The sequence below is a fragment of the Trachurus japonicus genome, chromosome 1, assembly GCF_045865225.1.
Source record: "Trachurus japonicus isolate A0001 chromosome 1, Traja_1.0".
Lineage (NCBI taxonomy): Eukaryota > Metazoa > Chordata > Actinopteri > Carangiformes > Carangidae > Trachurus > Trachurus japonicus.
Genome location: NC_140907.1, coordinates 8,371,705 through 8,394,358, shown reverse-complemented (window position 1 = coordinate 8,394,358; position 22,654 = coordinate 8,371,705). Strand labels below are relative to the sequence as shown.

General features: G+C 45.2%; 1 protein-coding gene across 3 annotated transcripts; it reads right to left on the bottom strand.

The window, feature by feature from the left end:
- Positions 1-1,563: 1,563 nt before the first annotated feature.
- Positions 1,564-22,330, bottom strand: pcdh10a (protocadherin 10a). 3 transcript variants are annotated; one of them, XM_085762795.1, is made up of 5 exons: positions 19,186-22,330; positions 17,709-17,767; positions 17,015-17,121; positions 4,640-5,026; positions 1,564-2,521 (listed from the first exon to the last, which is right to left on the bottom strand). In XM_085762795.1, the coding sequence occupies exons 1-5, from the start codon at positions 21,730-21,732 to the stop codon at positions 2,502-2,504; spliced, it is 3,120 nt and encodes a 1,039-aa protein (XP_085618921.1). In that variant the 5' UTR covers positions 21,733-22,330; the 3' UTR covers positions 1,564-2,501. The 3 variants fall into 3 exon arrangements, with proteins under 3 accessions (XP_085618921.1, XP_085619010.1, XP_085618837.1); XM_085762884.1 differs by having other exon boundaries at positions 4,866-5,026; XM_085762711.1 differs by lacking the exon at positions 1,564-2,521 and having other exon boundaries at positions 4,230-5,026.
- Positions 22,331-22,654: the final 324 nt, after the last annotated feature.

Sequence of the window (22,654 nt, the reverse complement as noted above, 5' to 3'; positions counted from 1 at the left end):
GAGTTTCTTATTTCTCACTGAAATACTAGAGGGCCTTTAATTCGAAATTATTACAGGAAGAGTTGAGTTAACTAACACATATTTTAGCAAAGGGGAGAGGCTGAAAATCAGGCTTCATATGAAAATATTACTAGGAATCAAACAGATGGAGTTGGAAATGAAAATCTGCTTCTAATAAAAGTTTGCTTTGACCTGGAGTTGAGGTAAATTAAGAGTAACTTTCCAGACAGAGGCTGCATGCTGTGTGAGAGACAAAATGAAAATAGTCTGTCACGTCTAACTTTCTCCATCAATGATCATTTTACAAACAGTAAATAAAGCTGAAGTCATGACTCAGTGTTAGAATCTCATGTGCATGTTCAGTGATTTCTGCCATCACAAAATCAGAATCATCAAAATCATCATGCATTAGGTTTTGAGCTTGTCTTGTTTTTCCTCAACAATTATTGGATGAGTAATTTGGTGTAAACATCCACATGGTCTGTGATCCTTAGGGCCACCGTCAGCACAAAACTTGAATCAACATTCCCATCAGCCCCAGCTTTACTGCTCATACCGAGTTCTCAAAACCTGTAAAACTGAGATGATGAAGACGGTAAAAGATTACACCTGTTTGGCATCAACACGTTTTATTGTCCTTATGAGGATGTTAGCGATGCTGAAGCTAGCATTTAGCTCAAAGCACACCTGTTCCAAAGTGCGGCCTCACAGAGCCACAGGTAATGGCTCGCAGGCTCGTAGTTACGTTTTATTGACCACTTACATAATATTATTCCCAGGTGAATATGACAAAACACACAGAGAACTTCAATGACACTTTATTTATCACCACTTGACCTGTGTGCATGTGTGCATGTGTAGTGTGTGCGCGTGTGTGCAATATTGCACCGCACCATGTATCGTGTGTTAATGTCGTGTGTTTTATCTGAGTAGACCTCTCTTGTATGATTGTAAAACCTTTGATATCTAGCTCACTTGTGATAGTCCCCCCTTCCTGTACATGAACACAGATTCTGCTAGTAAAAATACACAATAGGCCAAAATAACTCAACTGGTGTCTTCGCTACACACAACAAGGCCCAGCGTCTGTAAACAGTGAAAAGTAACAATCAAATAAGAACATCAACTTAATCCATGGTTGGTGTGAAGGGGTTTGCTTTTTGGGCCACAGCACTCCTCCTGCATTTTATTCGATACAAGTCTTGATTTTGTAGCACTTTGTATTATTAGATTGAATGACAATATGAGGTGTAGAAACTAACCAATGGTTACACAGTTTTCAGAAAAAGTATATTGTATATATATAGTTATATATATAGATTTATGTTCATTTATAAGCTTTTTAAAATAGCACAGTAAACACTTTGCACACATGATAAAAACCACTGAATGTGTCTGATTGTTTATGTATAGGCCAATGGCATCGAGGGAACCACATCCTGATAAAGGCTCAGTTCACTTTCTCTGCAGTCAGCTCAGGAAGGAACTTGAGAACTGTTAGTCACTAGTGTAGAAATGAGAACATTCATCTGTGATATTTTATTAATAAATCCAACATGAGGATTGTTTTCACTCTTTTTTTTCTTTTTTTTTTTCTTAAGCGTTTGAGTATTTGTTAAAATTTGCCTTCCTGAAGTGGCTAAACTGGAAAGAGGCCTGAGCCTGGCTCCGGACCGCACGTTCCTGTCTGTAACTGTAAGTTGGAATATGTTAGAGTCTGCACACTTTAACCACACAGAAAGAACAACAGAAACAAAAAAGAGAAGTTATATAAAGACAGTCAAGTCAAAAAACCAGAGATACAGAATTTATAGTACTGCACATCATCTCTGCTCGTCCCCTTTCCCATCGTTTTTTTCTGTATTTCATACCTGTACAACACCTGCTCTCTCGCCCTCTGTCTCATTGTCTGTCTCTCGCCCACTCTGGCTGTCAGTCTCCATGTTTTCCCCCAACAGTCTCTGTACAGTTGGCTTAGTGGTGACCGTAATATAAGAAATAGCTAAAGGGTTCCGTGTGACGTTGGTTGTAGTTTGTACAGAAACATAAGTTTTTTTTGTTTTTTTTTCTTCATGTAAACAGGCACACACAGATCTCTAGAGGCTAACTCCTCAGTCAAGAACAAAAACCAAACACCTCTGAGAGTTAATCAGATCTCTCTTCGTCTGTCCTCCTCTTCTCTCTGCTGATGATTTTATAATCTTCACGTGTCGAGTGTTTCGGCCTCGGTCTCAGTCCTGCTGAGAGGAATAAGGCCTTGGATTTTTCCTCCGACATGTAGAGGTTTTTACAGCTACTCAGTATTTATTTCTTCTTTCCTCCCTCGGTGACCACTGCCAAGGCTTTGTTACAGTTCGCCACCCGAGATAATGAAGTTTAACCAAGGCTGCTGTTGTCCAGGTTGCTGTTTGTTTAGTTTTATTTTCGCTGTCTATAGCATCAGTGTTGGTGGTCTGGTGCAGGAATTTCACGCTGTCTCCGACAGGTCCACGTGGAACGAGCTAGCAAATCCTTTTGCGGGCTGAAAAGACAGAGGAACACAGTTGTTAAGACAAATGACACCCTTTCCCTTGAGAATTTCTTAGTGGCACAATGGGCTCGAAATACCGCCTCTTGAAGGATACATGCCACAAAGGACTCTCTGTGAAGCTATTTATATAACTTACAGGCCGGTCCTCGTAGTATAATGGTAAAACTAATTTGGGAATTGGGTAAAAAACATGTCCATCAGCGAAGATAAATGTTCATGATTTGGTGGCTACAGAATGCATGCATAGAAAATACACACAGCGCTAATTGCTTCATTAATTATCTATAAATGGATCATTAAACATTTATGAACCCTTTATCAAGGCAACCCTGGTGATCAGAGCGTTGCCGTAGCCAGTAGTCGCACGTGGTGCTATTTTTAAAAGTAGAACATGATGCCTGTTGGTTAATAGAGCCTCAGCCTCTGGGACTCTCCTCATATTTTTTACAGACTGATGAACAACAAAACCTTTGCCGAGGCAGCGTGTGGTCGATTAATTTCAACAGAGCAGGAAAAAAGGTAAAAAAAATATATATATAAATAAATAAATTAAGAAAAAAGGGAGAAATCGTAAATCAAAAAAAAAAAAAAGTGAAATGATATGAAATAAAGTTGTGAGTCCTGGACCGAGTGAATGTGGAGTGCATTTATCCTAAACCCTGGGAGGCAGACGAGATGAGCAGACGCACAGGCAGCTATATTTGGAGCGAGGCAGGCTCTAGCACCTAAAGGCTAAATACCAATTATTTTCCACGCAGTCCTGATGTGCAAGAGGAATATTGCTTGGCTGTGTTTGGTAAGTTGCAAACAAGAAAACAGAATGTGGGGGGGGGGAAATGAGGAAAAAACAAAACAAAAACAGGTTATGGTGCTCATGGTTTACCTGAGAGACAGCCCACACAGTCAGCATGCGGTTTCATGAAGGATGGTGGTTAACATGGTGGTGACTTGACCGGAAATGACTTCTTTACTGAATGTGTATATCAAATCCATTCTCTACTCTTAGAGCTAATAGAATATTCATGTAATGTGGGAGCCTGGAAAGCAATTGAAAGCTGTGAGAAGTGTCCTGCCATCCTTTTCAAAAAGAGGATCCCATTCAGTTTCTTTGGAGATGCAGGCTTGAAATTCACTTTTATATTTTCCTTTTCTTTTACTGCAATGTATTGTGAATATATTTCATCATTTGCCAATTTGAAATCACTTTATATTGCAATAGCTTCCCTCCCTTTTCTCGCACAGTAACTCGGTGGTACGTGACTTTTCCAGCAGAAGAAATCTTGACCTCCCGGTTGACAGCCCACCCTTCTTTATGTCAGGTATTGATCCACAAGCAAACAAGTATAGATACTCCAGACTTCCGTTTTAGTACGGAATGGACTTCAGTGCTTGTGAGAAAGAAGAAGCGTGGGCTGTGTGTTTCACCTTTCAAGCTGCTCAGTAGGGAAGTCATCGCGCTTGAGATTGTTGTTCAGCAAATGGGAAAAAAAACATGTCCTTCAGTACATGAGAGGATCTAGCATTTGTTGCCTCTCTATGCGCTTCAAACTGTGTTTTAATCGCGGCGCGTGCAATGATGGCGAGAATAGAAAGGTGAAGTGTGCATGTGTCGGTGACCTTTACTTATATGAGCATCAGATAAAAAGGACTTTGAGGGGGGGTAAAATTTAGAGAAAAGGAAAAAGAAAGAAATAGGGACTTTAACAAGAGTCCAATTTTAAATTGTTTATTTTAGCCCAAGTGACATGATTACAGACAGTCTGTAGGGTCGGGATGGGGTTAGATTGAGAAATTTCAAAAAAAGAGGTTTTGGAGGTGGGGAGTTAGAAATAATAGATTACACTTTACATTCAATAAAAGAAATTATAATTTACAAAAAAAAAAAAAAGCAAAACAAACAATACAACGAAAGATAAAGCCGTATTTGAAAGAAAAAAGAAAGAAAGAAAAAAGCTCCTTAAAAATAGAAGAAGAACTAAAAAGTTGATAAACAACATAAAAAGTCCAGATCGGAATCAAGAGGCAGATTCATCGTCCCCTCCTTTTAGTATCTGTACTGGACCAGACCAAAGTCATAGGGTCCCAGGGAGCTTTCATACTGATACTCACAGAGAAAGGTGGGTTTGTACGGTAGGGTCCCCCTATCATACTCTTTCCTCTCTAGCGTGCTGGAGCTGTACTGCTGCTGTTGCTGATGGAGGTGATGGTGAAGGCTGTGGTGTGACTGTGACCTTTGACCGTCCTTGCCAAAGGTGGAGAATGACCTATCGTTGGACGAGACGATGGTGGACGAGGTCATGGTGAGCTGGTCGGCGAGGTTGACAGACGAGGGTACCTCAGTGTCGGGCAGTGTGGCGTCCATGCCGGGCACGTGCAGGTTGCTCCGGTAGTCCGGCCCCTGGCGCCCGTCGGACGGCACGAACGACGGCATCCAGCAGCGGTCGGAGTGACCCAGGGCCTTGCACTCCTCTGTGCAGTTGGAGAACAGGTCAGCACCTGCCAGAACGGATACAGATAGAGGGAACGGGAAAGAGGAAGCAGGAGCGAGGCGAGCAGAAATGGAAAGGGTGGAAAGATAGATGGAAGATTATAGACATGGGGATGATAAGTAAATGGAAAAAGAAAGAAGAGGGAGCGTTGGAGCAGAGGCGGCCCAGATAGTTGGAGTGGAAAGGGCGAGATGGAGGGGTGGGGGGGGGGGGTGGAGATGAGAGAAAGAAACCAGAAGAGAGAACACAAGTTAGCAATCATTTGCCAATGTCGCGAGCGAAAAAAAGAGCGGCAAAAGCTATTCATCAAAGAGACAAGGCCAACATTGATGAAGCGAATTGTTTGTTTTCCTCCTCACCTCATTCATTCCGAATGAAATGTGCAATCAAAGTGATGTGGTGTTGCGAAAACATTTCACCCCCTCTCCACATCAACATCCTCAGACTCACAATTGATTCCCAAACACCAAGAGACAAAATATGAATCCATATTCCATCATCTTTGCACACACTCACACACACATACACACACACTCACAAAAACGACAATTATGTTAAGAAATGTGCCACAAAAAAAAAAAAAAATCACTGGCTGCTTAATCACACTCTAATGTCAATCATCCCTATACAAACCGACAAAGTGTGTAATTGACACGGCGCTACTGCCAAAAACAAAACATCAACATAAAAAAAGATTAAATTAACATCTGAAATGATATAATAGAATAACACACACACGCGACCAGCATGACAGAGGTACCAGTTATGTTAATTACGCGCTCTTAGAGAGAAAAGAGAAAAGGAGGACGGGGGGAAAGAGAGAGTACGAGAGAGATTATAAAAGGCAAGAGAAAGGAACAAGGGACGTGAACAGAGTCATCACAATAATGAGACCCTGCAGCCATTCTCTACTCATGTACAGATTGGATTTGTAGTTTTCCTGCTTTTTTTTTTCTTCTTTATTTCCAGCGGAGCCAGGACAATGTGGAGAGAAATCGCCAGAATGGCACGATCAAAGAAGGAAAATGTGCAGTTTAGGGTGAGAGGAGGAAATAGGCATTACAGGAAGAGAGAGAGAGAGAGAGAGAAACAAAGAAAGCAGACGATCTGTCATCTGGAACTCCCCGAGGCTGAGGGGGCTTCAGATCAAAGGGTCTACTTACACAAATCTATTCTACTGATCCATTCCACTGATAATGCCACTGTTCCTCTATTACTAAAAGCACACACACACACACACACACACACACACATGAAACAACGTAATGTAAGTATATACATCGATAGACACTTACACTAAAGACAGATCAGCCTAGACGGTGTATTTATACACAGAGACAGAGAGGGATGGTGGAAGGAATACTATGTATTACTTTTAATAATCAGAACAGAAGTAACAATCATCCAGCAGGATATCAAGGTGTGTGTGTTTTCACCTCGTCCTGCAGCTTCAAACTGAGGGAAAAAAAGGCTCTTCCATGCCTCCTGCTTCATTCTCCTCCTGCATATTAAGACTAAATCTCCAAACATCAGCCTGTCATGGATTATGGATTATGTTTGCCAACAATGAAAGAGGCAAAGAGAGAAAAAAAAAGCTCATACATACTAAGGTGCACGGTGTCAAGGCTCTTTTTGTTTGTTTGCTCTCAGACTGAAAGTTGTGTGCATTTCAGACGAGTTCCTGCTTCACGATGCTAAAAATTTGTGACTAAACTTGCAAATATAAATACTAGTGTGTGAGAGGCTTCTTATGAAGATAGGAATAAGTAATTGAGGGTCATGTCTCTCTCACTTTTTTCAAAATTCATTTTACGTCCCTCCTATTTTATATCCCCAGTTGATATTCTTCTTTAAGTCTCTCCAGACCGTCGTCTCTTGACTGTCCAGACGACAGAGGGGAAGACCTGATGAAAAATGTTGATACGCTCACATGAGCTGGGCTTCAGTCATTACCGAGCGCTCACAGCAATGAGATTACAGAGCTGCAGCACTTTGTCCTGGGCTTTTTTGCTTCTCAAACTACACGTTCTCCTGCACAGTTCAAAGCAAAAAGTCATTTCACCTCATCTGCACGTTGCTCTGAGTTAAACAGATATACGTATAATTGAATCTGTATTTTTAGTCACAGTTAATATTACAGACAGACAGAGCATTGGTAAAGAATGCATTAGCAAAGAACAGAGCTCTTTGTGCTGAAAATGTAAACACTGCATAGTTATCACCTCTATCAAGGAAATGAAACGGATGGATGGATTAGGCAGCTTTGGTGCAATAACACAGAAGCAGAGATTGTTAGTTTTTATTATAATGTTACCATATTACTAGGTATTATTATATTCAGTCATTTATTAAAAAATATGAGATAAATTTAACCTAAATGTAACACAGGAGGCAGAGAGAGAATATCACATCTGTTATTCTCACTGTAAATGTCGTCCGCTGACATATAAGTATTGTTAACCGCAGTATTGTCAACACGTTGTTTGAGAGCTACTGTGGCTGATTTGTTGTTTTTTTTTTTTGTTTTTTTCATGTGAGTGTGTGTGTGTTTGTGTGCACCATGTGGATCTAATGGCGTTGCTAATTCAGGCCTCACGGGGAGCGAGACACGCTACAAGACTGTGCAGTGACCAGAGAGGCCAGAGGAGCCGCGGAGCTCGCAGACGAGAGACAGCGAGGGCCAGACAGACGGGAGGGAGTGTGTGTGTGTGTGTGGTGGGGGGGGGCACAGATTTCACAGCCAGCGAGACAGCAGGCAGGAGAAGCAGCAAGACTGCGGGAACCATAAGGAAGGGGAGGGAAGACCCAGGCAACCACAGATGGAAAGAGCAATGGCCAGAAAAGACAGGGGGAGACCTGTGCCTTGCAGATGGAGATGGGAAGAGGGGTGAGACAGAGGTGGGGAGACGGAGAGGAGGGGGAGGGGTTTAGGTTTAAGCAGTGGCAACTCTCCACTTTCTTTCTCTTATCATCTAACTCTTCAGGGTCATGTGGATAAGAGCCTTAAATAATAAATAAGAATAAATGCAGATGTAAAATTCTGCTTAAACTTTGATAAAGTTAATTATATAAAGGATTACAGTGCAATATTCCTGCAGGAGAAGAAAAAAAAGAGGCAGGGAGGAGAGGGGGGGGGTAAAACTGCCCATAAGGGCTGACGGACACTTTCCTCCGTGTTTTATTTAACATTTCGTGATCGATTCAGCGAGTTTTGAATATGTCAGGTGTCAGATTTGGTCCGTTTACCTCTGTCTTTCCCTGTCTGGCCCTGCAGAATCAGCAGCGCTCACTTTGCTTCCTGCCTGCCAGAAGACTCGGTTTGTTTTCATCACCACCTACTGTAGCATCTAGTGTGGGCTGTGTGTGAGCAGCAGCAGCAGCTCTGCTCTCACCAAGAGACGGAGAGACAGACAGACACCGTGATCAGGTGGAGAACACAACAAGAATCTCTGTCTAAATTTCTCACTGAGGAGGGAAAAGCTACACTGAGGGAGAGTAGAGAGAGGAGAGGGAGGGGGGGGGGGGGGGTCTGTAACTGTAAATACCAGATCAGATTCTGTGTCTGGTTGCATCTCCCCTCTGATTCACCCCGGGGGAAGCTGATGTATATTTATGTTGCCGTTAAAAGCTGGAGGCATTAAAATCATGCTATTTCTGTTAATTCCCACCTTTAAGCCGGTCTTTTAGCGTTTTAACCGACTTTTTTTTTTTTTTTTTTTGCAAATGGATTTCCTACTTGGACACACAGGGGTGTTGACCTTAACGCCCTCCAATCATCTCGGTGCCACTGTGTGCAATAACATGGCGGGTTGGTGCAGTAGTAGCCAGGGCGCCAACACCACCAACGTGCACATATTGCAGGGAAGCAGATAGAGTTCATGTCGACGGATTAAGAGAGGGCTCGCTTTGTTCCATATCGCTCATATCTGAGTATATTATTAAGCAGGCACAAGGGCGTACTGCGCTCCGGAGATGATGGGTAAATATAGTCTGCAGCACTCTGCTGTTTACCGTACATCAGGCTCAGAAAACTCTTGTCACCGGCTTCCAAACTATATACTCCCTGATTTCTGCCTGGCGGCTCACTCTTAAAAAAAAAAAAGCTACATTGACACATATGTTTGCAAGCACACACTCTCACACACACACACGTTTAAAAATACTCTCCTAATGTGAAGATATGTAAATGTAAACAGAGAGACAGGCCACGCGCACATGACACCCAGTGGCTGTTGATCCTCGCCGAGCACCTTTTCTTCCTCGGGCAGGAAGCAAAAACAACAAGCAGAACAGTGACTGGCAATGACAGGCCCTGCCAGCAGCCCTATCTCTCATCGTGACCTCATCAGGCAGAAAGAACACACACACACACACACACATAGTATATAAGCACATACACACGTGGCTGCATACACACACCAGGGGATGTAAATGACGCTACATAATGCAAACACAATCTACTTGCTAATAAGCAATCAGCATTTCTGTTCTTTTTTTTTTCTTTTTCATTACATCTCTGCGTGTTTCCGAAATCCCACGTCGGCGTGATTTGACTAATTGCACCGCCTGACGTACATCCAGCAACTGGGAGCGGGGAAATGAAGGAAAAACAAATCCGGGGGAAAAAAAACCATAAGCCGCATGTTTGAATTCACTTTGTGGGCATACGTATATAGCTGCTGCACTCAGGTTTGCACTCCCTCCCCTGCACCCATTCATCTGTCTGTGTCCCTCTTTCTGTCTCTATTAGTCCCTCTGTGTTACGTCCCCCCTCTCTCTCTGTCTCTTGTTATTTTTTTGCTCACAGTTAATCCTCTGTGCCCGTTTCTTCCTCCGTCGTTATCTTGTTTTCTCTAAAAAAAAAAGAAAAAGAAAAGAAAAGAATAGAAAAAAAACTCCCCCAGGTAGAGAGTGTCTTCTATCCATACCTCTGTTTTTCATCTTGTCCTCCACTGTTCCACAGAGAATACCGACACAGACGTCAATATTTGGACAGCAGCTCAAGACGGCAGGGGAGCAACATAGCTTCCTCGTACAAGTTGGCCAGTGAGGCTGTGATGAGTAAACCAGAGACCTCCCAGGGCCAAAACACAGCAATATGGCTCCCACCATGTCCAGTAATGACAGACAGAGAAATTGTTCTGGGTCTCTGAGAGGCAGCTACCATTTTCAATGTTTGTTCCACGGCAACGGGGCTGGAGAGGAGAGCCAAGATGTCCGTTTGATTAATACGACCCCTTGTAGTACAGCGAGGCCGGCGGATGACCTCTGGTTTGTATGCCTTTTCATCACTGACTCTCTTCTTTGAATGGAGCTTGCTGCGTTACACAGACAATGCCTCAAACGCCGAGACCTACTGACTGAAACCATTTAAACCTAATTATGATTTATTACTCAGGAATGATTTTTTCTTCACCCCGGCCCATCATGTCCATGAGCTGATAACATTGTGCTCAGCAGAATAAAAGGTAACACAGTGACATTGCTACAGGAAGTCTGGCATTCAAGCTAATGGGAGTTGGTCAGTCTTTAAAGGCTAGACTGGACACTGGAATGTTTTTTTTGCTTAGCCATGGTAACAGAAATGCAGAAGTGTGGGCATCCCTGGTCGAAGTTTATGTTCATGTGAACAGTTCAGCAAGTGGAAGATGAAATGATCTCCAAAAGGCATAAAGTTACAGATGACACATTCCCTTTACATTTTAAAGCTATCCTGTGGAGTTTTTACATATAAACCAATGTCCGTTGCCACTGCCAAACGAGTCATTAGGATGATCATTGAACGCATCTCCACCACACAACAGTCTTTGGTTTGCCTAGAAGTGCTATTGCCTCTGAGGAGCGACATAACCGCGCTGTCGCCCAGGAAATTACGCATTTGCGCGATGGAAGAGCGTCACTCGCGCACGCTGACTGTTATTGTTGCAGGACTCGAAAAAAACATGGCAGATGCCGCAAATGTGCAAAACTCCACAGGGCGGCTTTAAACAATTCTTTTTTTTTTCAACTTTTACATTTTCAAAATGTCAGAAAAGGAAAAGGGCCCACAGCAAAGGTTTGGACACCCTGCATAGTTAATACCTAGTAGCCCCCTCTTTGGAAACTATCACAGTGTGTAAATAGTAAATATCTTGTCTGATACCTTGGTCAAAATTATCTGAGAGTTCAAGTCTCCTGGGTTTCCCATTCTTTTGCAGGCTGCTGCTTTGTTTCCCTTTTTCACTCTAAAGTTGTAGAAAACAAAAATAATACACGGATGTTGTTTAAAATATTGCAGAAGAGTGTTTCATGTTTAACTTGATGCCTTTTGGAGATCATTTCATCTTCCACTTACTGAACTGTTCACATTAACAGGAATATTGACCATGGCTGCTCAAACCTTTGCAAACTTTTGATTGGAATCCAGTGGCCTGACCTTACCTGACCTTACTGTGTTTTACTTGGAAGAAGCAATTACTCATTTTATTAGAAAACTGTGGAACCTTTGGCCTGTGTTTCTTTTTTTCCTATTAGGTTTGAGGAAATATGGTGGATAGCTTAAGATCTGGGCAGCTGCATCCAGAACATTTCAGCAAGTACAACATGCAAGATAAGAGCCAGGTTGTAATAAAGTAGAAACCCCCCCCCCACCCCCTCCCTTTGCATGTTTACTCACAAACTGAGAAGTGATGGAGTTATTGTTATTTTCTGTACTGGAGAGCGTTAGAGAACAATTTAAATGAGGCTACTAGTCACGCGTCCCTTTGAGCATTACCGACACGTACCCTGACGTCATGTTTTATGGTTTCTTGTAGGAAGTGTAGCTCTGCAACCTGGCTGGAGCAGATGTTCGCTGATGTTAAATCTCTGGGCAAGAAGGGTGATGGGAGTGTTACTCATGGCCAAAGCATCTTTATGACTCCCAGGACTTTGCTGTTTCCATTAGTCTCACAGCCTTATGTTTCACCTCAGTAATTAATATCTAAGGCCCCCTGTCTGAGGCAATGAATATACGTTGCTTTACTTTCTTCACTCTGTATGTTTTTTTTTTAAATGGAGGCACATTCATATGCGCCAGCGCTCGGGCGAGGAGATTCTTTTTCAACCTTTTCAGGGTTGAAGACACTTAATCTGCCATTCAGCTCATTCACGAGGCTCAGCCTTTACATACCAAGAGCACATTCATCAAGCCACTCGAAGAAATGTCTCAGTGTATCGGTAATCATTCCATGACATGTTCTAATTGCTGTAGGGAACTCATTTTCACACAGATCTCAGCAGGTTAAAGAGGTGAATACACTTTTTCATCTACCTTAAGCAGTGCTGCACAGAGGTCATGATTGATACAGTTTTCTTTTCCTTCTGCTTAGTTTAAGAGGAGAAAGTTACCTTCCAGTAATCTAAACAGTCTAGTCAATTAATGAATCAAAGGGATTGATTGTTCCCTTTCCCTATTATGAATTTTATCGATGTTCAACAAAGCGGGCAGCTTAGAAGAGGTGACATCTCCACCTGTTCCAGGCAAAATTCAAATTGATTTTTTTTTTTTTTTTTTTTTTTTATCGAGGCAATGTTTTTATCCTTTTGGCTGTAATAGATTTTTACTGTTTCATGTCACATTGAGATATTTTCTGTCCTCTGCTAGTGGGGTTTAAAAGACTAGTGCTTATGTTTTATTTGCATCTTAACCGTGTTGCCAGGTCACATCTTTCCCGAGTTAAAATACCGTCTGCGATGGTTCCAGCTTCTCACATGTGAGCATTTGTTGTGGTTCTTTTGTGTGAAAGTTAAAGGGATAGTTCAACATTTTGGCAAATTGGCCCATTGCCATAATCCCTATAGTTTTAGGAGTAGGTTTGTTACCTTTAATTGTCGGTGTGAGCTGTTTTTAGAATGTTTTTAGCAGAGCCGCGAGCTGCTCAGAGCTACGATACGGAGGCTCATGGGATTTCTTGTTTTCCCTCATCAAACTTATCAAATACACACACATTCATAGTGTGGTGAATGTACAGGTCACAACTTGTCCACCAGAGCGTTTTGGAGTTGTTGGATTGTGTATTTGATGAGTTTGATGAGGGAAACCAAGAAATCCCATTAGCCTCCATAGCATAGCTCTGAGCAGCTCACGGCTCTGCTCCGCCGTTCTAGAAATAGCTTGCACCGACAATTAAAGGTAACAAACCTACTCCTAAAACTATAGGGATTATGGCAATGGGCCAATTTGCCAAAATGTTTAACTATCCCTTTAAGGTTTTGGACTTGATGGACTTGGATTGTTACTTTTTAAACTGCTGGACTGAAAGTTGTGTCCCCGACTGGAAGGGTTCCTTTGAAGTAACTGGTTCTTTGGTGTTGTTCTTGTCATTTTAAGTTCTTACATACTCAACACGGTGCCTTAATTGTTTTGATTATTTAAGCTTTTGAACTAATCCTGAGACGTCCTCCGTGTTTTCCCCCTGAATCACTGCCATAAATATTTGTCATGTTATCTCGACGTGAATCAATATTTCTGAACCAATCGTTCATCCTACAGCCCTGGTTCTGTCAGCATCTCGGGGGCCCTGGGAGGAGGGTGCTTCAAAAGCTTGCATGCTAAATTCCTCTGACAGCTCACTGACATGGGAAACTGCAACACGGTGCCCACCGCTAATTCATAATCAGCCATCTAATACACCATTGCCACAGTGATTTAATTGTCCCATTTGTCACGGCTGTTGTTCTCACCAAAAACAAACGTCATGATAATGATCGTTTCCAGTCTCCCACCCGTCACGCAGTCTCTCGCAGCTGATCGAATGTTTCTGAGATGCCAAATTTTTTCACTGATGAATATTTTAGACCGTCTTATCTGTCACCTTTTTTGTTTTGCTTGCTCTTCCCGCCAGCTCTTATTAGGATGATGAGGGAAATAATGAGGGAAGCAGTGTCTAATATGAATCAAACAACCTAAAAAAAAAAAGAGGTTGCAAAGAGAGGATGTAAAAAAAAAAGGTGTAGCAGTCAATCAATAGTGCTTTGGCTCCTGACGTAACGGTGCCTCGCCCCAGACACGCTGCTATCAGAAAAGCCATTTGCCCACTTTTTAAAGGTATCCGGTGATATCCCAGCCTCACAGGCAGTGTCCCTTTGATTTAAAACCACGTCAGGAGACTTATTTTCTAAAGTGTCAGACGAGCGGCCGAGCGGGAAGCTACGGCAGGTGTAGTTGATGATATGCCAACTGGAAATGGTTTCCTCTTGATTTGAAATATTCCGAGGCGCACCAAAAGGGAGAGTGTGCCTTCGCCGTCCCGTGAGGAAACCTTGCCTCTAACCCTCCTTTGATAATTGCTATGCAAAGGTTCTGGAAATGAATTACTGATCAGCCGAGTGTTGCGGAGAGCCAACGTGTGGGGGAGACAGAATGAAGGATGAGACCCTGCCACAAACCCTGAAAGAGAATATGTGTGTGTCAGACACTCACACACACATACACGCACACACATACAGAATGCTAGTATATTTACATACAGGCTATATACAGTATAACGGTGTGTATGCATGTGCACACATGGATTTGCCTATGCACACAAACACTGCAGTAAGGGATGGAAATACGTGTAAGTCTATACATAGACTTGGCTCAGGCTTATGCAGTTTGGCTTTTTTGCTCAAGAACATGCACTCAGCACAAAACTTATCCAGACAACTGCTGACGGTAACACACACACAAACATAGCAACCACATGAGACAACCAAGCATGTTCTAATCCCTCTGTATTTACCCCCACAAAAAAATTGAGAAAAAAAGAATAGAAAGAGAAAAAAGAAAAAGTCACACATGTACATACTGATACGTAAATGAGCAGTGGTACTCTGTATGTAGAGGCAATATGCACCTGGCAGAGAGCCAAGCAGCAGCTACCACTCTCTCCTCTTAAACTGAATCTCATTTAAGCTTCCGAGAGCAACGTCTCAAAGGAAAACTCCTTTTCAATACAGACATCATCACCGAGCCTTGTTTTTCCTCCACACAGACCACACACACACACACAGCAGCAGCTGATTACATGCAGGTATCATCTATACACCTACATATTAAATCAGACAATGGTATACCTTTACACCCGCACACACACAGACACAGAGACACACACAGCGTCTGGTTTTGTTTACAGAAGTCTGTGGAACTCAAGTGTCCCTCTTTCCAAAATACCAGTCGTGTGATATTACCTCCCATGGAGTGGTAAGCTGTTCCCTTCTAAATCCAACATGAGGAACAAATGTGGCTTTCTTCATATGAAATACACAGTGCAGCACCAAAGGGGGCCGGTGCCAAATGAGCGCGCTCGGAGCCGAGCCAAAGCCGAGGAAACATGATATCGGTTCATAAATGCGATCCTGTAGCTGTGCTGGTGAACTCAAGACAATATTCCACATAAGATCAATTTTTTTTTTAAAATGCACTCAACAGGGCCTGTCCTTGAATATCATGTCATGGATGATTTCTTATTAAAGCCCAGGGTTACCTGCTGGCTGAATGTGTTAAATGCATAGCACTTACTCATAACCATAGCACATGTTCTATGTTTTGCCACCCCTTTAGTGTCTATGTCTGTGTGTGTGTGTGTGTGTGTGTGTGTGTGTGTGTGTGTGTGTGTGTGTGTGTGTGTGCGTGTGCATCTGGTCTGTTGAGTGGAAATTGCAGCCAAACTCTGCATGACTGTGCTGTTCCACATATGCATGGATCACATTCTGATGTAAGATATCCAACTCGGAGCATCATCCACGGCAATAATTATCTCACAAAACAATATATTTTTTTAAAAAGAGAAAGAATGAAGACTTTGGACTTCTTCCAATTCTGCATTTCAGTCTCGCACAGTTTGACCTTCGCAGCCTGTTTCATCAGCGAGGGCAGGGAGTGACACTACCGCTGCTGCATATTGGCTCTCTATTTTGGCTTGGTTCATTAATAATATCAAACACAGTGAAGCCTGATGAGGACCCGTTCACCATCCTGCAGCACCTATCTAATCTGCTCTATTTGTATTCCCAGCACTGAGATGATATTTGGCAGGTTCCGGTCTAGGCAGGGGTCTTACACAAGCCGTGTGGAACAATCCTTCAGAGGGAAAGGGCAATTCAATATGAAATGAGATTTTGTATCGCTCCGCTTTTCGTCTGACTCCACTTTGATCAATAAACAGGTACTAACCTAATAGAATTTTAGAGAGAACAAGCAGAGGCTTATGATAAAACCAAAAGCAAAAAAAATATCTACTGCACTGTAAAGTGGGGGGGGGGGGGGAAACAGGAGTCAGTAAATAAACCTGAAGTGAGAGTGAGGACATCTTCTCTAATTTCAATACTTTACCTTTACTTGAACTCATGCCAGAGTGGGAAAAAGGATTGTGGCTAAGAAATACAAAGATTACAAAAGCTGCTAATGTGTTGGATCAGCTGACTCTATAACCAACATAGCCAGTACAATACACCGACTGCAGGGGCTGATTGAAATGCATCTCATTATACCACTTTAGCTTCCATGCCTTTTCCCTTTCACTCTAGTGAACCTATTGATTTGTGCCACTAAAGCAGCGGAGGCCTCAGCACTAGCCTGGCTGCCAGTCGCTGTCCTTTCAGTACCACTCCGTGAATCAGCAGCAGGGTTACAAACAGTGGAGGAGGTGGGGTGGGGGTGGGGGGGCGGTGGAAGCAAGAAGCAACGAAAGAAGGAAAAGACAATTCCAAATTTCCCTCCCTTTCATCTGGGTGTGAAATACAATCAACACCTCTGGGGGGCTGTTCATATCAGCCATGTAACCTCCGGAGCCCAGGCCTTCACACACTCTCAAATTAAGGAAATTAAAAGTCACCGGTCCGGACCAACAATTCAGCATTATCCCATTCACAATCGCAAACGCACACCACTGAAAACTAAAAACGGGCCAAAGGGGAGGGAGGGCGGGGGGCGAGCATTGTGAAATGACAGTGTAATTATGGGATTGGGGGTGGGGGTGGGGGAGGGACTCACCGGCAGAATGACCCCGGTTGGTGGCGTCGTGGTCACTGTCGCCCTGCTCGCTGTCGCCGTGACCACTGTCTTTGGAGCTGACGATGTCTGCTTCTTGGAATGCAGAGCTGGAGGGAGCAAGAGGAGGAGGAGGAGGAGGAGGAGGTGGGGGGGGGGTAGGTATGAGAGTAATGAAGAGGGCAGAGACAGAGGTCAGGACACAATATTGGAAAGGGGAAGATGAAGAGAGAGGAGGAGAAGGATTTAATGAGGGGCAGAGAGACAGAGAAAGAGAGGGAGAATCAGAAATCAACACTGCATTAATACAGTCACGGTGGCCGTCAAGAGTCTAAATTGGATGTTACACATGGCATGTAATGAAATCCAGCATTAGGGTTTTAATAGGCACTGCTCTGTCAGTTATGGGACTGATGCCAAATTGAAGATGAACGTTATGGATACACTGGGAACCATGTAGCCTCTCAAAGCCACAATTAACGATGCGGAATATACTGGGATTCATACTGATGGGTGTAATATTCAATTTTACAGATGTGTGGACTGGTTGTGGATCCACCAGGCCAATTGGATCTTAGAGGTCCTCTGATGGCGGATGGTATATGCCTCACTGGACCATACACATTGGTAAAAAGGCATGTGTGTGTGTGTTGGGGTGTGTGTGTGTGTGTGTGTGTGTGTGTGTGCTCTTCACTACCTGTTGACACGTCTGGGTCTGTCCACCAGATAGCTGAGTTCTGCTCGTTGGTGTTTCGTCTGGAAAACCCACAGAAACAACAGGCTTGGTCACTTTTAATGCAAAAAAAAAAAATTAGCAGACACTGAAGGAGGAGGTTCGTTAATCGAGGGAAATATAGACGATCGTATAAATACATTATTGTCAACGTGTCACTGTGTGAGAGGAAGCCGTGACAGCGCGCAGAGAGGAACCGCCGATGCGCCGCGCACCCACTTGGTGAGTGAGTGAGTGAGTGAGTGGGCGAGAGGAGACGAGAGCAGGGGAGAGTGGGTTAGGGAGGCGATTGAATGCGTAAATGATTGAGCCGCCCGATGCTAAGACTGAACAACCTTTGTTCACGGTGCTGCCGTGCTGGGTCGTGCACGGAATATTTAACGCATAGCAAAGGCAAGGCTGTCTGGCTCCACTCCAGCCGCACTGCAATCAACACACACAAAAAAAGTCCCCACCCCTCCTCCTCCTCCTCCTCCTCCTCCTCCCTCTCCTCCTCCTCCTCCAAACTCCAGATCCCGAAGCAGAGCGCACCGGGCTGAGCATTGAGACAGGTTCGTCAAATCACCCACCTGGCTCCATCTGATGATATTCTACACCCAGAACTCTACAACCCGCGTAGGATATATATATACGTATATTGACTGATCTGGCCCGGTGCTGAGGGAGGAGAGGGAAGCCTTCTGATGTAACCAAACTGTGTTGCGCTCAAAGAAAATGCGCACTTGGAGAGGTTTTTATAGGCTGCAAAAACTTCCTGGAAAAACAGCTCAATCTGTTAACGCACCCGCTTCTTTTATAATTATCACACACTTGATAACAGCTGCCACGCCTTTGCCAGACAGGTTACCCAAATCTCCCAATTTTTTTGGAATAAATTAAAGACAAATCCCCCTCTCTCCCCATCTGTGCGCGCTCGTGTTAAATATATAGGTCAGATTAAAGCACCAGAGACAGAAAAAAATAAAAACAAAAATAAAAAAATAAATAAAGCATCTTCAAGGCTGGAGCCCTGACTGGAAAATTATAAGCACGTTATGCCCAAAGTCTTTCACACACACTCTGTTGCGCGCGACATAAAAAGCTGGTCTGACAGCGTTTATTCTATTGCGATTGAACTAAAAGGCCACATGGGATTTCACCATTGACACGTCCCATCGCTATTACGCATGACAATGATTAAAGGCCACTGAGCAGCGCTGAGCCAAGTCAAAAGCTGATAACCATTTTCATGCTCTCGGAGACTTTGGCTCCGCGTGACCAGAATGGATAACGCGCTTTGACGTGAAGCGGACACAGCTGTTGGTTTTCTAAGAGGAGCTTTTTTTGTGGTTAACCCTTTAAAAATAACGTTCCTGTTGCACTTTCAATATAATTGATTTGGAGGTGACCGGAAACCCCCCACCCCCGCGGGCGACAAGGGGCTGATTCAGGCCTCTCTTACCTCATTAGAGAGAATACTGCCATTGGATATGATGTCCGGTTGTTGGTCACTGTAACCCGTGACTATAGCGCCGCAGGGGTTGGTGTGATCCGTGTCAGTGCTGCGGGAGGGGCTGCACGGTTTGAGGAACATCAGATCCGTTTTGGCGGACTCCGGTGTCAGACACACCTGGTAGCAGTAGGAGTTCTGGTTCTGGTGGTGGTGGGAGCCGAAGCCCCCTCCCACGCCGCCCACACCAGACTCCTCCACGGGCACCTGCCCCACGGGCCCGACCCCTGATGTCACGTTGGTGCTCTGAACTAACATGATGTCGGATTTACTCAGCTTCTTCTGCTTGCGGCCGCGGGCCTGCCTGCTGCAGCACGAGCTGCAGCACAGGCAGCAGTCGCCGGCCAGCAGGCACGTGTACAGGTTGAGCGTCTTGTCCTTTTGGCAGCGCACGGCCAGCACGATCATGGCCAGGAGGAAGATGAAGGAAACGGAGCCCAGGGCGATGATGAGAATGAGGGTGAGGTCAAGGGAGGTCTCTTTCGCCTTGGAGGCCGAGCCGCGATCCCCGCTGCGGCCTTCCACCACGCTGTCCACCAGGATTACGCTCACGCTGGCGGAGGAGGAGAGGGGGGGTTGCCCGTGGTCCCTGACTTCGATCAGCAGGTCATAGTAGCCCTGCAGGTCCCGCTTGGGAGAGATCCTGCGGGCCGTCCTCAGCTCCCCGGTCCTCCAGTCCATGCGGAACATCTCCATCTCGTTGCCCCGCAGGATGCTGTAGGACAGCCGTGCGTTCTCGCCGTCATCCGCGTCCATGGCCACTATACGCGTCACCAGGTATCCGGGCTCCGCGGAGCGCGGCAGGTGCTCTTTGGCCGTGCCATTTTTCCCGATGGGGGCTATCACAGTGGGAGCGTTGTCGTTTTGGTCAACTATGATCACATTTACAGTGGCGTTAGAGAAGAGCTCAGCCGCGCCAGAGTCCTTAGCCTGGACCATGAAGCTGAACTCCTTCAGTTGCTCATAATCAAAAGAGCGCAGCGCGTAAAGGTAGCCGGTGTCCTGGTTTATGGACACATACGTGTCCACAGACATGCCCTGTATGTCACACTCCAATATGGAGTAGGTAATAAGAGCGTTTTGTCCTATATCAGGGTCCAAAGCGCTCACGGCGTGAATGAACGCACCGGGCACATTATTCTCAGTTACATACACATCATACACCACCTGCGTAAAACGGGGCGCGTTGTCGTTCTCATCGGAGACGTGCACTTTGATGGACTTGCTGGTGGCGAGCGAGGGCTGACCCTTGTCTTTGGCCACCACGGTGATGGTGTACGAGTCCGTGTTCTCTCTGTCCAGCGGTCCGTCCGTCACGATGGTGTAGTAGTTTTTAAAAGAGGATTTCAGCTTGAAAGGAACGTCTCCCAGTATCTCGCAGCTCATCTGCCCGTTTTCACCAGAGTCCCGGTCGGAGACGCTAAAAAGTGCGATCACGGTGCCCGGGGCGTCCTGCTCGCTCACGGACTCGGTCACGGTGCTGAAACCAATCTCCGGCGTGTTGTCGTTCACGTCCACGAGTTTGACCAGCACTTTGCAATGCGCAGGGACCGCGTTGGCACCCAGATCTTTCGCCTGGACATAGATCTGATGCGTGTTGCTCTCTTCATAGTCCACCTCCCCCGCCACCTCGATCCTACCTGTTCTGGCATCAATATTGAATAAGTCCTTTATCCGCGGAGTGTTGTGGCTGCTGAAAGAATAAACTATTTCCCCGTTTTGTCCCTCGTCAACATCCGTGGCGTTGAGCTGGATGACCAGAGTGCCCAAGGGCGAGTTTTCCCGCAGGTTAACAGTGTACACGGACTGGTCAAACGTGGGCGCGTTATCGTTCGAGTCCAGAACTTTAACGACCAGCAGAGCCGTCCCGGTCCGCTGCGGGATGCCCCCATCCACAGCCGTCAGCACGTAGCGGTGCACCGCCTGCTGCTCCCTGTCCAGCGGCTTCTCCAGCACCAGCTCCGCAAACTTGTTCCCGTCGCTCTGTGTCTGCACGTCGAGGTAAAAATAGTTATTATTCGTTATGGCATATGTGCTGAGCGCGTTTGTGCCCACGTCCGGGTCGAAGGCGTTCTCCACCGGGAAACGGGTCCCGGGGATGGCGCTCTCTGATATCTCCACGGAAATGTCCGTCTCCGGAAAGCTGGGCGGATTGTCGTTGATATCCATCACCTCGATCTCCACGCGAAAGAGCTCCAGCGGGTTCTCCAGAAACACCTCCAGGTGCAGCAGGCATGGGATGGTCTGCTTGCAGATTTCTTCCCGGTCGATTTTCTCCTTCACCAGGAGCGCACCGTTTTCTAAGTTCACCTCCAGATAGGGTGTCCGTGAACTAGGCACCGTCTGAAAGCGGCGAGCGGAAAGTTTGGTAATGTCCAGCCCCAAATCCTCTGCAATATTCCCAACCACGGAGCCAGGCTCCTGCTCCTCTGGCACGGAGTAATGTAGCTGGGAGACAGTTCCATCCAGGATGGAGAGTAGGAATATTAACCAAATCATCTCCTCTCCCTCTCTCAAAGTGCACTTAAAGACGAGCAAAATAATAAAAAAAGAAAGTGTTATTCCGTTTTCTTACAAGAAATGAGCATTTCCCATTTCCTCTGTCCGTAAAAAGGCAGTGGAATAAACAGCAACAAGGCTGCCCGATACGAAAATTCCTCTCCTCTGCCTCGGGTCAGTGGAACATTGTGTCGTTTCAGCTGTGAAAAGCACAGCCATTTGATCCGAGCTTCTCTGTTTTAATCAATTCTGCACCGGTCTGTGAGTTTTGGCGTCAGCGCAAACATTGCAGGCTGGAGCCAGGACGCGTAGCCAACACTCCCTGTGCACAGAACAGACTGCCCCTTCTTCACAGAAAGTCACAAAACAAAGCAGGAAATTCCACATAGGCAGGAAAAAAGAAAAGGAAAAAGAAAAAGGGGAAAACAACAACCTCCTATTTACGCAGCGCCGGAATCTATAAGGAATGCAACTTCTAAATAAAGACTGGCGAATAACAGGACTTTCCCCCTCTATCTCTCTCTGTGAGGATGTAATCACTGCGCCTAAGCGCTCAAAGCGGATGATGTTCTCAGCTCGGCTTCTGTAAGGCGAGTGTGAGCAGCGGGGCTGGTTTTGCGCACAGCTCCTTTCCCCACCAGCCAATGGTATTCTCAAACACCGGGTGTAATGGCACCTGATTGGGGCTCCGCAACGCCAGCCAGAGCTCACATCGGGCCCTCATAACAAAACCAGTTAAGTGCCGCTGCGCTCCTCTCTCTTCTCTTCTCCTCTCCTCTCTGCTCTCTTCCCCATCTCTTCCTCCAGGCCCAGCCTCGGCTGTAGCAGGGAAATTAAATGTTTTACACACCCACTGAATTAAGAAAGTCGAATAATAGCGGGTGACATTTGGCGATGGCGGGGGCTGTGTGCAGGATCATAT

Excerpts from the sequence above, each read along its gene's own strand:
- pcdh10a (XM_085762711.1), bottom strand. The coding sequence starts at position 21,732 with ATGATTTGGTTAATATTCCTACTCTCCATCCTGGATGGAACTGTCTCC. Across the intron at positions 17,768-19,185 it reads GCAGTATTCTCTCTAATGAG|ACGAAACACCAACGAGCAGA; the intron begins GTAAGAGAGGCC and ends TGGGTTTTCCAG. Across the intron at positions 17,122-17,708 it reads AGACCCAGACGTGTCAACAG|CTCTGCATTCCAAGAAGCAG; the intron begins GTAGTGAAGAGC and ends TGCTCCCTCCAG.